Source organism: Clupea harengus, chromosome 18, assembly GCF_900700415.2.
Source record: "Clupea harengus chromosome 18, Ch_v2.0.2, whole genome shotgun sequence".
Lineage (NCBI taxonomy): Eukaryota > Metazoa > Chordata > Actinopteri > Clupeiformes > Clupeidae > Clupea > Clupea harengus.
In genome coordinates, this window is record NC_045169.1 from 3,054,904 (window position 1) to 3,069,052 (window position 14,149).

The following is a 14,149-nucleotide window of genomic DNA, read 5'->3' on the forward strand; positions in this document are numbered from 1 at the left end:
TTTTTTGCAGTGATTTATACTATTTCTTACAATTTTTTACAATCAATGTAAATTTGTAGAAGTGACGCAACACAGCATAGACTAAGGTTTAACAATGTGGAAGTAGACATTTAAAGTGTTTTATGTCTCCACAATGAAAAAAATATATATATAGTGAGAATGAATAGACGCTGTAAATGAAGATTCTGTCAGCTTAATTATTGCATATAAATACAAACGTCAGGCAACTTTAGAGTGTTTTTACATTTTAAAAAGTAAAGAAAAAACTGAAATAAAAATGCTGTCTATTTCCATTCTAATAGAGGGGAATATGGGCAATGCACAGACATAGCCTTGATGTTTTCACATTAATTATAGCCACCCTGAACACATTTATGGAAGAATATAAAAAAACTGAAAAGGTGTGATAACTTCATTCGATGGAAATAATAATGACAATTTCAGCTACTGAAATGAGCGCAATATCCCGCTGACAGACAGTAACCTGTGAGAAAAGAATTATACATAATTAAACTCCTGACAGAACTCTAAAAGCTTTGAATTTCTCAGCATGTATTAAGAACACGATAATACAACAATGAGTTTGTTCAGATTCTGAAACACACACACATACACACACAAAGAGACACACACACACACACACACACACACACACACTACACACACACACACACACACACAGACACAGACACACACACACACACACACACACACACACACACACCCACACACACACACACACACACACACACACACACACACACACCTCCAGATCTCTAATCAGTTTAATCAGCAGGGTCCCGTGGGACGGAGCAGATCAGGTGTGTCTTGAGTAAGATGTCCATTGTTTACATTCTATTCCACCGATACATTACCTTCCTGGAACCCAAAGCTAGGTCTCAACTTAAACCACACACACACAAACGCGCACACACACACACACACACACACACACACACACACACACACACACACACTCGTACATAGCCACGGACTCACACACATTCATAACCCTTAGTTTAATAAAGAATGCCTTTGGTTTTTAATTAGACATGCAGAAAGGCAGATCTACACTCATGGCTAGTTCATATAAAATTCAATTGTATTATTTATTTATTTCTATTTTTCAACCGGACAAGTTTTGGAAGCAACTCAGACAGCTTCGCCCCTGGATCGTTGCAAAAACATTCTCTGGAAGCCGTCTCATGGCACACTTCGTCCTGAAGGTTTTTGTTGATTATGTTGCGTGGATTGAGACAAGGTGAAGGTTCAACTCCTGCATATTAATTCCCATTCTCCACAATCCTTGGCCCGGCGCAGAGCCCCGCACTCATACAAAATTAAAAAATTAGATATCGGTGTGTACATAAACAAAAGTGGGAATAAATTATACATTACAAATGAGTTGGCTGAAGCATTTGCATATCGCTCAGGGCAGAATACTTCATTCTAATGGGCCTGTCCAAGGCTGGTCGGTTGCCACGGCAGCCACGGAACACAACAGATTAGAGTTTTCTTCATAATAAAGAACTGTTTAGGGAATAGGGAAAAAATAATCTTCAATAATTCAGCAGTGTTTGTCCGTAAACACTCCCACATTTGTGTGTGCACACACAAACCTGGAGTACACACACACACACACACACACACACACACACACACACACACACACCTACCTGTCTTCCAACTTCAATATCTTTCAGCAACCTTACCTCTCTCTCCCTTTGACTGCACTCACCATTTCCCCTGTGTTAATATGTACGGCTACAGCCTCTCCTAAACACAATTTAAAATGCTTGAATTCATGTTGCACCTCCTATAAAAATAAGAGCAATATAAACTTGGCTCTGATGATATATAATTCAGGAGGAACCTCAATTTTAGCAGACAGCAGCCCTATGTTTTATTGAGGGCCGTCAATGCAGAACCCACCAAAAAAAAAAAAACACCGCTACAAAATTATTACAAGGAAAAGAGATATGAGTTCCCATCTAGAATAACAGAACCAGACAAATGCCGCCGAGCAATCAGCTGTAAAAATGCCAAATAAACTCTGGCAAACATAAAGCATAGCCGTCGAGGACACACACTAGTGCGAGGGAACAATGATGAAATACATCACATCTTCCTCTCCCTCCCCAGACGAGTGTGTGTTGGCTCCTCAGCTCCACATGGTCTTGAGAGGAGCCTGTAGTTATTTAACCTGTGGTCCGAGGCGCTCTCTCCCCCCTAAACCCACCACATCATCACATTGTTCTGGCCCAGGGCAAGCGTGTGATTGACAGGCGGAGGGAAGCCGACACCCGAGGACCTGAGGAGGTGAGGTCTGCTGGGTGAAAGAGTGGGGTGGGCTGCACTCCCCCAGCGTTGGGGAACCAGGGGGGGGGGGGGACTGGATCACCCCGGCCTCACACCCAAATTACTGCCCCACTGAGTGACCAGCTCACCCCCATCTCTGTCCCACTGCTAGAGTGCCTCACCCACACCAGGGCTCCGCTCAGAGGGCAGAGGGGCCAGGGAGAGGGCATCGGAGAGAGGGCAGAGGAGCCAGGGAGAGGGCACCTGAGAGAGGGCAGAGGAGCCAGGGAGAGGGCATCTGAGAGAGGGCATCGGAGAGGGAAAAATGAACGAAGTAATGGGTGAAAAAATGAGAGAAAGAAGGAGAGATTGATAAATGGTGACAAGACAAAGGGACACGGAAAAGCCAAGGGAAAGAAAACGGGGAAAGAAAGAGAAAGAAAATGAAAATAGAAAGAAGGAAAACTGAAAGAAATGAGAGAAAGATAGAAGGAAAGGAAGAGGTCAAAGAAAGAAATGAGAAAGGGAAAAGAAAGAGTAAAAGAAGGAAGGAAAGAAAGCAAAGAGTGAAAAAAAAAAAGAGAAATGGAATCTTTGAGTGTCAGTAACTGTGGGCTTTGTTAGAGTGCATCCAGGTAGTGACAATGCTCCTGGCTCACGGAACAGCTGCCGTCATTGTGGAGGTGCGCCGATCAATTACCCAGCCTGTTACACACTCCATCTCCTCCTCACGCTCACACAGAGCACCGCGGCCACACACTCCTCAGGGAAAAATACAGGACGGCGAGTTCGACTTCTCTACCTCTGCTCAATCTCCACAGATTTCTGATGGTTTTTTAAAACCCCAAGTCGTTTTTTTTTTTTCTGTCACAAAGCTCATTTTTTTTCCACAATGAACACCAGTGCTACCTCTCGGCTGCCTTTCTCTGTATCGTATATTGTTAGCTGAAATAAATCAAAAGAGTTGGACCGGTCTGACAGTCTTTGTGTTCTCGTTTCGATGATCTGATTTGGGTACTCAATCACAACATTTAATGCCACACAACCGAAAAAGAGCTTAAATTAAGTTACTCTCTGAGAAGAATAACAACAACATTTCTATTGTTTAAAAGGCACACAAGTGAATACTACAGAGTGGCTTTTGAATCATTTTCCTACCTCACATCTCAGTCCAAATATACACCTCTAAAGATCGCATTAGAGAATTCGATATGTTCTCACAGTTTTGCGATTCAAAACTCATAAAATATTTATTTTTGGAAAACTCTTCAAAATTAACTTTCTATTTTATGTTTTGATGTTGTCTCACTTAGTTAATGAGTGGATTGATTAAAGTCACTAAGCACAAGTACATCAGTAGGACATAATCTAGAGCTGCCAATGGTTTTAGTATTACACACAAAAACTTTAAGAGAACTGCAGTTTGGCACCAAATGGCATAAATAAATTTGGCACTTTGCGTTTGGCAATCAGAACTGAGTGTTTAGAGACCGTGTTTGGCTGTAAGCACATTCAAAAGATTGCTCTGCTCCTCTCTCGGCTACAAAGCCCCTTCAGAACTGAGTAAAAAAAAAGAAAATAATCGGTAGGGGAAAAATATTACAGACATCTCTATCATGCCAATGTAAAGGCTGGCATGTTCCAATAGCATATGCACACACCACACAACGCGACGTGAAGGAGTTTGATAATAGAAATAGATTTTGTACTCCATCGCTCTGCCTGCTCCGTGTCCTCAGTCTTCCACCACTCCAGCTCCAGTAGGGAGCACTTGTTCAGTGAGGCTGCACTGCCACCTGCTGGAGCCACACGGTACTGCCTCAAACCCTCACTAAACACCAGACGGGGTCAACGCTAACCTTTACGCCTGTCACAACCACTGAAAGACTTCCCTACTCTCTCTATAGCTCAAAGATACCCTATGCTCTACCGTCCATGACGGAGTCCTTTCAAGCTACTGAAGGGATGCTAAAATTCATTTCATTCATAGGTGATTTGATAATTGTGCTTATTCCAATTTACCTATCTTCCCTTTAATATGATTCTATATCATTCACACTTCACATAAATTTGTATATATATATCAGTATGATGGAATTTGCCTAAATATGTCAGACGTGCTTGTGTGATCTTAGACATGTACTACCAAACATCAAGCACGCGTGTCCATTGAAATGCACACATAAACACACCCGCAACCCCCCCCTCCCCCCCACACACACACACACACTCCTTCTTCTCTAAGTGACAGTATTGGGTTTTTTAATGTGTTGTTGCGTTGTTCTTTTTATCTAAATGCAAAGCAGGCGGGGGGTGCTCCAGTTTCGTGTGGAAGTCGCTCCCTTGTCTGGGCTCTCCCGGCGATAAGAGCGCTCCCTCTCCCTCTCCTCTGGCCCACATAAAGGCTCCGCTCCACTATCATTCCCCCACTGCCACCACCTCCCCCCAGCCCTCACCCCCCCTCCCTCCCCAACTGCAGTCGCTCCCCTGGCCCCCCCCCCCCCCCCCACCCCCCCTAACCCAGACAATGCCCTCACTATTTGCTTCCAATTCAGGTCCCAATTGGAGATAAAGTTACAGCAAATTTGTTTGGGGGGAAGAGTCAGGTAAGACTCGTGCCCTCTGGGAGCAATAACATCTTCCCTTGTTCTCACTTTCTGCATCTCACTCTCTTTTCTCTCTCTCTCTCTCTCTCTCTCTCTCCCTCTCTCTCTTCCCCACTTTCATTTTCTCCGACTCCGCTTCCTTCTCTCCCTCTCTCTCTCTTCACCTCCACGTCTCTCTCTCTCCATCCCTCGCGGTGTCTGTCCGCATTTCTCCATCATTCCGTATCTGTCCCTCCCTACCTCCAGCTCGGGCCTTTCTCTTTAAGGGCTCCTGACAGACAAAAACTCAAGGACAACCCAAGACTCCAGAGGTCCAGCCACAGCAACAAAACAAAAAAAAAGCATTTTATGTGGCACTTCAACTGGAGTCTAAACAGTGTGCACTCAAGGAAACTAGGAAATTAAAATGGATCCACACCTATGAATCATGACTCTTGAGGAAACACGGGAGAGCTGACTGGAATCCCACCTTGAGTGTTAGCCCTCTTGATTGGAAGGAGTTAACCAATGAATTTAAACATTTGAACTTCCTTTTGGTGAGGCCGAGAGGAGAAGGTATGTACAGGTGGAAGGGAGAAAGGGAGAAAATGTCCAAAAGAGCGCAGGTGGAGAAAAAAAAAAATAAATTAGAAGTTTAGTCCATGAGAGTGATAAATTCCCTCGGATTGCTGATAGGGCGCATTTTCGAGTGTAAACGCTTAATCCCAAAATATCATGGAAATATCATCACAATGCGCTGCAAAGGAGGGCAAGCAGCCTGTGGTAAAAATAAAAAAACGAACGGCACAAGATAAATGAGGCAATGCGCTCCAGTCCGGAAGCGCTCCCTGGCTATTTAGCGCTTTAGCATCTGCCATGTTAGCAATCTCTTTAGTGTGGCCAACCTTCCAGTGGAACTTTTGAACTCTCCCTCTTTGTCTTTCTCTCGCGCTTGCTCTCTTTCACTCTCTCTCTCTGTCTCTCTCTCTCTCTCTCTCACACACACACACATATACTCCTTCTCAACCTCTCTATTTTCAATTTGTCACACTGGAATCTCACTTCAGCAGAGTGTCCAGCACAACACGGACAAAACAACAGCAGTCATACGGAAGCACTTCAAGGGATGCTTCACCTTGGCTGACTATAAAAAAGTACTTAAAGGAAATGAGGGATATGATTATGAAAGCTCTCAAAGAGACAGACTGCGACAGGCGTAAGAAGAAAGAGAAGGAGAGAGAGAGAGAGAGAGGATGAATGACAACAAGGAGACAAAAAAGCTAGCAGAAAGGACAGTGTTAGACAAATATGTTTGGCTAAAGTGGCAATGCTACAACTGATGCCTCGACAACCAGTCGCTAAGACGTATTACATAACAACACTACCGGAACCACCAGTGAATAAAGAACATGTATGAGTTAGACTGAACTAAATTCTTTACAACCATGATGTAGTATACCATCACTCCACCAGTATACACTCCCAGGAACTATTCATTTGTTCTAGCAAATCCAATAAAAAAAAAACAGATATGAAGGAAAATATCAACCAATGCATTATATATTTTTTCCTTTCCCCCTAATGTCACTCAACCTGTTTTGGTGACATTTTCATTAATTCCTTGCCATGGCCTGGCCCAGGTAGGAGGTGGGGGGGGGGGGGACAGAGGGACAGAGGCGGGAAATGTTAACTGATCAATACCATCTCCCTCCCTGCCTTCCCCACAGTGACCTACACTCAAGCTGCTCGTGCCAGACACAAATGTAGAATGTGTCAAACACTAAAATGTTAATGGTCGCCACGGTGACAACCTGGCGGCTGCTGGATGGCGGGGCCTGGACGAGACGAGGCGCTGTGGAACAGGGACGAGGCGAACGCGACATATGTAGCATCACGGGGTAGGATTAGCACGTTAGCTTCCTGGTTGACATTAGCGAGGGGGCTTAGGGAGAAGAGGCTGCTCTGACAAGGGCACACGTTTTCCCGGGCCAATTATGCATGCTGAGTCCCCCCCGTTTGATGCGTAGTGCACCTGACAAGCACCGGAGAGAGGCTGAGAGGGAGAAGGACACGAGGCCGAGACGAGAGGAGAGGATGACAGAGGGATTCAGACGACTCAATGCAACTATCTACACCACTGAGAGAGCTTGTGCATTCGTACAGTCTTTAAGAAGCCACGTGAATGTGTGTCTCTGTTTGTGTAGTGTGTGCTAGCAACAAGGTATGTGTGTGTCTTTGTGTCATTCCATCTGTCTACTTGTATGAGTGTGTGTGTGTGTATTGCTGTGTGTATGTGTGTGTGTGTGTGTGTGTGTTACATATGAGTGCTTTGGTTGCAGGCTTGCTCGTCGTCGTACCACAAACGCACAGATGCTCCTCTGGGGTGACTCCCACTCGAAGCAGCTGTTGATGTAGCAGCCCGTGTTGATCAGCGTGATGATGCAGCGGCGGACTCGGTTGAAGTTCTGCAGCAGGAGCTGGACGAGAGCAGCACAGGGGAAGACAGTCAGCACACAATATGTGGCCTCCGTATATCTCTTACATACATACATTCATGGAGGCATTAGGATTCATACTCAAACGATGCTGTCCCATGTACTAGAATGGTCACAAGTATGCACATACAGCGTATAACTCTGTGCTAATTTAAGTCTTTATACTGCATTCACAAAGGCTTATAAAGAACACATGAACTATCTATACAGTACTGAAAAAACATCATATAGCGGCCATTTTGCATTATGTACCCCTGATTTAATGCCAAAATGAAGTTCCAGTGCTTTTCTGTAGTCTTGTTCTTAGTGCAGTCACAGAACTTTGTCATTCACTGGTCATTCGATTTCTTTTCAGTCTTTTTGCATCCACAAGCAGTGATATATCACTTGAACCTTAGACGAAATATTATTTGAAACCCCATACTGCCATTAAGTCCCTCTGTGTAGTTGTCATATACTTTTTAACAGCATTATCATAGCATCATACAGCTGTCATTAGGCTTCGTACAGCTGTCATTAGGCTTCGTACAGCTGTCATTAGGCTTCATCAGTGGTGGTCATAACGATGAGCCACTAAGCTGGTAGACCGGAGGAATCCACCATCCATGGAAACACAGACGAGGCCTTCGGGGGCATCTGTGTGAGTCCAGACAGAGAAGCCTGTTCTGAGGAGATCACGGGGCTGCCTTGAAACAGTCCCAAATAAATGACTATTGTTTTAAAACTGTGTGCTATGGGAGTAGGAGGGGCCTGGAAGGGACGTCTGGGACCCCTCCCCCCAACCCAAAAAAAAGACGAGGAAATAAAAACAGGATGGTGTGAGGCGAGGGACACTGTGTGTGTGTGTGTGTGTGTGTGTGTGTGTGTGTGTGTGTGTGTGTGAGGCAAGGGACACTGCCGTCTGAGGATCAGTGGTGAAAAGGTTTCAGTGATGCTCCCGGGGCACCATGGGTTGTATTGCTTGCACTATTTGTGTGTGTGTGTGTGTGTGTGTGTGTGTGTGTGTGTTTCTGTGTGTCTGCGTGTGTGTCTGCGTGTCTCTGCGTGTGGTCCACACGCATGTGTGCAACACCAACACAAAAACAATCTAATTTATAATTCAAATGACAAGAGTGAACTGCTGATGACAGCGGTCCCCTGGTGGAGAGACGTGGAGATGAAACACTCCCAACTCCCAAATTGGCCTTTAAATTTGTCAGTGCTTTGATCATGGTAAACACACACATTATCCTCCAGTGCGGGCGAGACGCCTCTCCTCTCTCCGTTTAAGGGGCTTATGGACATCAAACAGGACCGGAAGGACCGAGGTAGGCAGGTGGCAAGTCAAATGACCGCTCCAACGAAAATGGAGAGAATTTAGATTTAATCACGTCTTTAATGCCAGTAAATGTTTTTGTCTGGATGGGCTCTTACCTAATAAGATTTTCTCTTATTATTATAATAATAATAATAATGATAATAATAATAATCTTCAGACCAATCCATAATTTAATCAATGAATCAGTCGATAAGATAATCTGCTGAAATATTTCCCTGTACGTTGGCAAAGATGTAACTTTGCACACAAAAGCACGTAGGCTTCGGGGTCCGCGTGTGAGAATTCAGGCACCTGACTAGCGGTTAACTTGCACTTCAGCAGTTACATTCCTGCACTTCTTTTTCCTTTTTTCTAGGTCGTTGTTTTTCTAATTCTCATGTAAAGTAGTATTTATTGTTACACCATGCTTTTTATTGCTCTTAGCTTGACTGTTCTCTCCCTTGTACGTCGCTTTGGACAAAAGCGTCTGCTAAACGACTAAATGTAAATGTAAATGTAAAGGGGGACAGACGCAGCCGTGAGCAGGACAGACCGCTGTTTTGGTTGAAGCCCTGGCAGAGGAAACTGCCGAGTTTGCATCTTCTCCACACAGGCAGAACACAAGAGCCGAGAGGGCAGAGAGAGTTTAGGGCCAGGACACGTTTGCCTGACACACTGGGGAGGGGGGGGGTGGCTCCTGTGTGTAGGCTCTTTGTAGAGCTGGGGACTGGGGTGACGGGGGTGAAGGAACGGGGGGGTCGGTGACAATGAGGGGCTCTGCCACCACAGTGCCACCCAGGGCCAGCTAAGGATGGCCAATCTACTTATGCGTTCCCAGACTTGAAAGCTTGACATTTCTATTCAGCATGGCAAGGAGAGAGGGAGAGAGAGAGAGAAATAGTGTGTGTGTGTGTGTGTTTCTCTATCTGTGTGTGTGTTTGTGTCTGTGTGTGTGTGTGTTTCTGTGTGTGTGTGTGTTTCTGTGTGTGTGTGTGTGTGTGTTTGTGTGTGTGTGTCTGTGTGTGTGTGTTTCTCTCTCTCTCTGTGTGTGTGTGTGTGTGTGTGTGTGTGTGTGTGTGTGTGTGTGTGTGTGTGTGTGTGTGTGTGTTGTGTGTGTGTGCGTGTGTAAAAGTGAGCCTGAATGTGCCAAGTACTGCCTGTTTTCAAACATTTCTATCGCTACAGGTGCACATTTAAAAAGCAAAACTGTGTGAAGCCCTGAACAGCGTCAGCTGAAAATGGGGGGGGGGTAAAGTGTGAGAGGGTGACCCCTTGGCACCTCCTCCTCCTGCGGGCGGTACCTGTTTGGAGACTCTGGGCTCCTCTTCAATGTACTTCTGCTCAATGGGCACTAGTGTACGCATCCCGGCTTTTATCTGTTGATGGGCACATGAAGAGAGTTAATGGAAGAGCAGCCGGGATGTTATCAGCTTCATGGGCTGACAGCATGCCAAACGCTCTCTTTTATTTGAATTAAATCCTCATGCTAGGGGTTTTCCACCACCACTACCATCATCCGCCACAGCTCCACACTACACTGGTTTACCCAGAGAGCTAAAATGGCGGCCAGGACAAACACATGCGCAAGCGACAGACTCAGACCCGCCTGACAAAACGCATGCATGCGCACGCACACACACACACACAGACACACACAGACACACACAGACACACACAGACACACACACACACACAGACACACACACACACACACACACACACAAACACACACACACACGCACGTACGCCATTGTGTCAGCTTGAGCAATTAGAGACAGAATTGTGAGGAGTGCTTAGAGTAAAAGAAAATAATGATGATGAAGAGAACAAACATAGCAAGAAGAAAAAAAAAAACAGACCCACGAAAGAAGAAAAAAAAAGAAGCGGGAGAGAAAAAGGGACTTACGGCGTTATAGATCACGTCTATTTCCAGAAAGATGACCCCCTTTGTTGGCCCTGTCAGCTCCTTGCTTTTCAAGGCGTAAGCTTTCCTCTCGCCGTTGTGAATCTGCGGGCGGCGGACATGACAGGCGTCTGTCTCCCAATCCCCAGCTGAATACACTCCCCCCCCCCTCCCGACCCCTGACCCCCAGCTGCTGTGGCTGACAGGCCAGCCCAAAACAACTGTGGCAACTCTGACAAGTACCTGTTCATTACGGAGAGACCACTGTCAGTGAGAAATTAACTATCCTGGGGAATCAGGACCGGGAGTCAATGTAAGAATCTCTCCATTTTTCTCCCTCTCTCTCTCTCTCTCTCTCTCTCTCTCTCTCTCTTTCATCTCAGTATTTTAAACTCTTCTATTTTTTCCCATGTGTGTCTTTTTTTAACAAGAACTTCCATTACAGAAAATCTACGCTAGACACTTGGCAGGTTTTTTTTTTTTTTCTGTGTGTGTGTGTGTGTGTGTGTGTGTGTGTGTGTGTGTATGTGTATGTGTATGTTCTTCCCACAGTACAGGTTCTTATACGTATCTGTCCTCCCTCAGACATGGATTTAATGACTTCTTTGAGGAACAGTGGGTTTGAAGGGAACTCACATTTAGCAGTGGAATGGCCACTTTGCCCAGGAAGTCGGCACTGCGGTCCCGATCCTCGTCGTAAACGGTGACCTCGAGCACCGAGTGCATGTCTTTCACGTTGCTGGGGGGGATCCAGGCGGGGTAGGGGGGAAACGGGAGCAAGACACAGGCAAAAGAAAAGTCAATGACTGATATTTATACATCTCTGATTTCTCTCCCCAGTCGTGACAATAAAAAAAAGTGATTTATTTGAGGCCTTGGCGACCAGCAATTTTGGTGTTGGCGGGGTTTAAAAAAAAAAAAAAAGCAGCAGTGTGGATTCTGGCTTTTGAAATGCTGTCTTGTAAAAGTAGGCTAAAGAGGGGAAGTGGGATGAAAAGAAATGAGGTTATTCTTAAAGAGAGGGGTGCTGTCAGGGGGACTAGATTACTCTCCTCTCGGTAAGAGTTCACAACGCTCAAGCTCAATATAGGAGCATCAGATTACAAAACAGCTTCACTTTATAACTACACTGTGTTGTAACCACATTTACAATAGATGTGTGATTAATACTATACACCACCAAAATGTTTGAAAAATTCTAAACAAACATTTGTCTATAGCAAAGGGCAAACCATAAAAATACATAATAATAATGTACAGACATCACGGCAGGAAAGAACCATATTACAGATGCAGTTTGATTTATAGACAGGATAATATTTTAAATGATGTGTGCTATATGTTATTGTATGACATAATATATGTAGTTGTATTTATTTTACTATAACAATATTACTGACAGAATCTTTTCAACTACTGTGTGAACCTAAAAGCCTGTAATTGACCTGTACTTTAGGTCTTTAACACACCAAGCTGCACCCAAAGAATAGAAACGAAATGGAGTGTAGTGTGTGAGAGTGTGCCGGCCTATGCACATGACACTCACAAGGTGAAGACCTTGTTCCACTCGGGGTTGAGGTTCTTGTAGACAGTGTGTGTCTGCAACCGGTCATTACTTAGCTCCACCACACAGAAGGGGTCACTCTTCCCTGGGAGGGGAGGAGAGGAGAGCGAGAGAGAGAGAGAGAGAGAGAGAGAGAGAGAGAGAGACAGCGAGGGTGGAAGGAGAGGGGGGGAACGGGAAGAGACATAGTGAGATAAAAACGAAGTCAAACCTTTTCCCCGCCGTTATCACGCGCCCCCCGCCGCTATTTACCCCGGCTAATCCAGCGGTGGCAGACCAGACTGCCGACACCACGCCACGCCACGCCACGCCAGCCGCCTGCTCCGATAAAGGTGAGCGGCCGCCTGCCCCTGGGTGCACATTACGCCCCAGCACCGCTACCCCTCACCAGCACGAGAGGTTCAGCCACAATTTATCATTCCCATAATTATTTGATATTTTCAACCACACCACTCCCCAAGCGCGACCGCCACCCACACACACACGCACACACACACACACACACACACACACACACACACACACCCTATAGAGCGTATAGTATAGCGGCCCCCCGCTCCACACCTCCACAGGCACAGAGATAAGCACTTCAGCTGCAGATCAGTGTAGACTCACAGCGCTCGCCTTGGATCCGACGCTTAGCCGCAGGGCTCCGCTGCACAGGAGAGGACATCTTTCCCACACACACACACACACACACACACACACACACACACACACCACCCTCACACGGTCCTCAACCGCCAGACGCCCCAGACACCGCATGCAGATGCCAGCCCGCCCCGGGGAAAGGCCACGGAAGTCGTGAGGCTCAACTTTCGGTCATTACACACACACACACACACACACACACACACACACACACACACACACACACGCACACACAGACACACATACACAGACAAAAGCAGAGGACTTTGTATGAATATTTTACCATTAAACATAGGACTGGGGAAGTAAGTGTTTGAGAAATTCACTTTAATTTTACCATTTTTTTGGCCAATAACTGTCAAAATTTCAGAGCAGTTTAAAAATAAGCGCAAGTCATCCAAATCAGTTCCAGTGTCTATTGTTTCTTCTTTATAACAGTTTTAGTTTACGACGCTATTATGTACCAAAGCCATAGGTACTGGCCGCAAAATAAACAATGTAAAATTCCACAATTAATGAAATTATTTTTTTTCCCCCTGAAATTAAAAACTCAACATGCTTTGAATGTGTGTGGACAAAAAAAAAAAACATACCGTATGAAGTCAACTCCAGAGACATGTTATAAAATCTGATGGCCTATATAGTTTGCGTTTGAAAGTGCTATTTAAATACTCATGTTAATGCCTACTCTTTGCAAATGGAGGAGAGTCCTGATTCTCCCTAACAAACTACAAACTCTTAATTTCTGCTTTGATCTTAACTTTTAACAAAACATTTGGGAGCACTTTTATTGTTTGTTTGAGAACATGTTTTTTAAAAGCTGGGTCAGACTGCAAAACAAGACATATTACTTCTGAATTACAAAGAACTCATGAAGACGCTCACGTGTGTGTGTGTGTGTGTGTGTGTGTGTGTGTGTGTGTGTGTGGTTGTCAAGAAAAAAACCCAACCTTTCCTTTCAGACAGAGAGTCACACAATGGATTGCATGCATAAATTCCCCATCCGTGAATACGAGTGTCATTGTTTCCTATGAGTTTATCAAAATGTTAAGACAAGGGCAGGACATTTAAGTTGATGTGTTAAATAAATGTCACTGGGATCAATGGCGAGACTGGGCTGTCACAGGCTGTATCCATTTTCACAGGCATATCGACTCTGGTGACTCTCGTTTCAGTGACGATTGATATTCACTCCAGAAGTGCATGGCATCACTCAGTGAGCGCCACGTCAGTAGTCATACCGTCTTTGGACGACAGCTATCTGTTTTTTGACTTTTAATTTACATCAACATTAATGTATGTACTTGTTTAATAACTTGAGATTAATGTAAGTGAATACTCCAAAAAAATATTAAG

General features: G+C 45.0%; 1 protein-coding gene across 4 annotated transcripts in view; it reads right to left on the reverse strand.

Annotated features, from left to right (window-relative positions):
* Positions 1 to 14,149, reverse strand: part of mctp1a (multiple C2 domains, transmembrane 1a) — a 147,053-nt gene that overhangs the window by 35,600 nt on the left and 97,304 nt on the right. For all 4 annotated transcript variants that reach the window (XM_031585574.2, XM_042710484.1, XM_042710486.1 and 1 more), the window contains exons 11-15: positions 12,125 to 12,227; positions 11,215 to 11,317; positions 10,582 to 10,683; positions 9,977 to 10,051; positions 7,241 to 7,360 (exon numbers count right to left, since the gene is read on the reverse strand). In XM_031585574.2, coding sequence (XP_031441434.1) covers positions 7,241 to 7,360; positions 9,977 to 10,051; positions 10,582 to 10,683; positions 11,215 to 11,317; positions 12,125 to 12,227 — 503 coding nt within the window. The remainder of the gene's footprint in view (positions 1 to 7,240; positions 7,361 to 9,976; positions 10,052 to 10,581; positions 10,684 to 11,214; positions 11,318 to 12,124; positions 12,228 to 14,149) is intronic.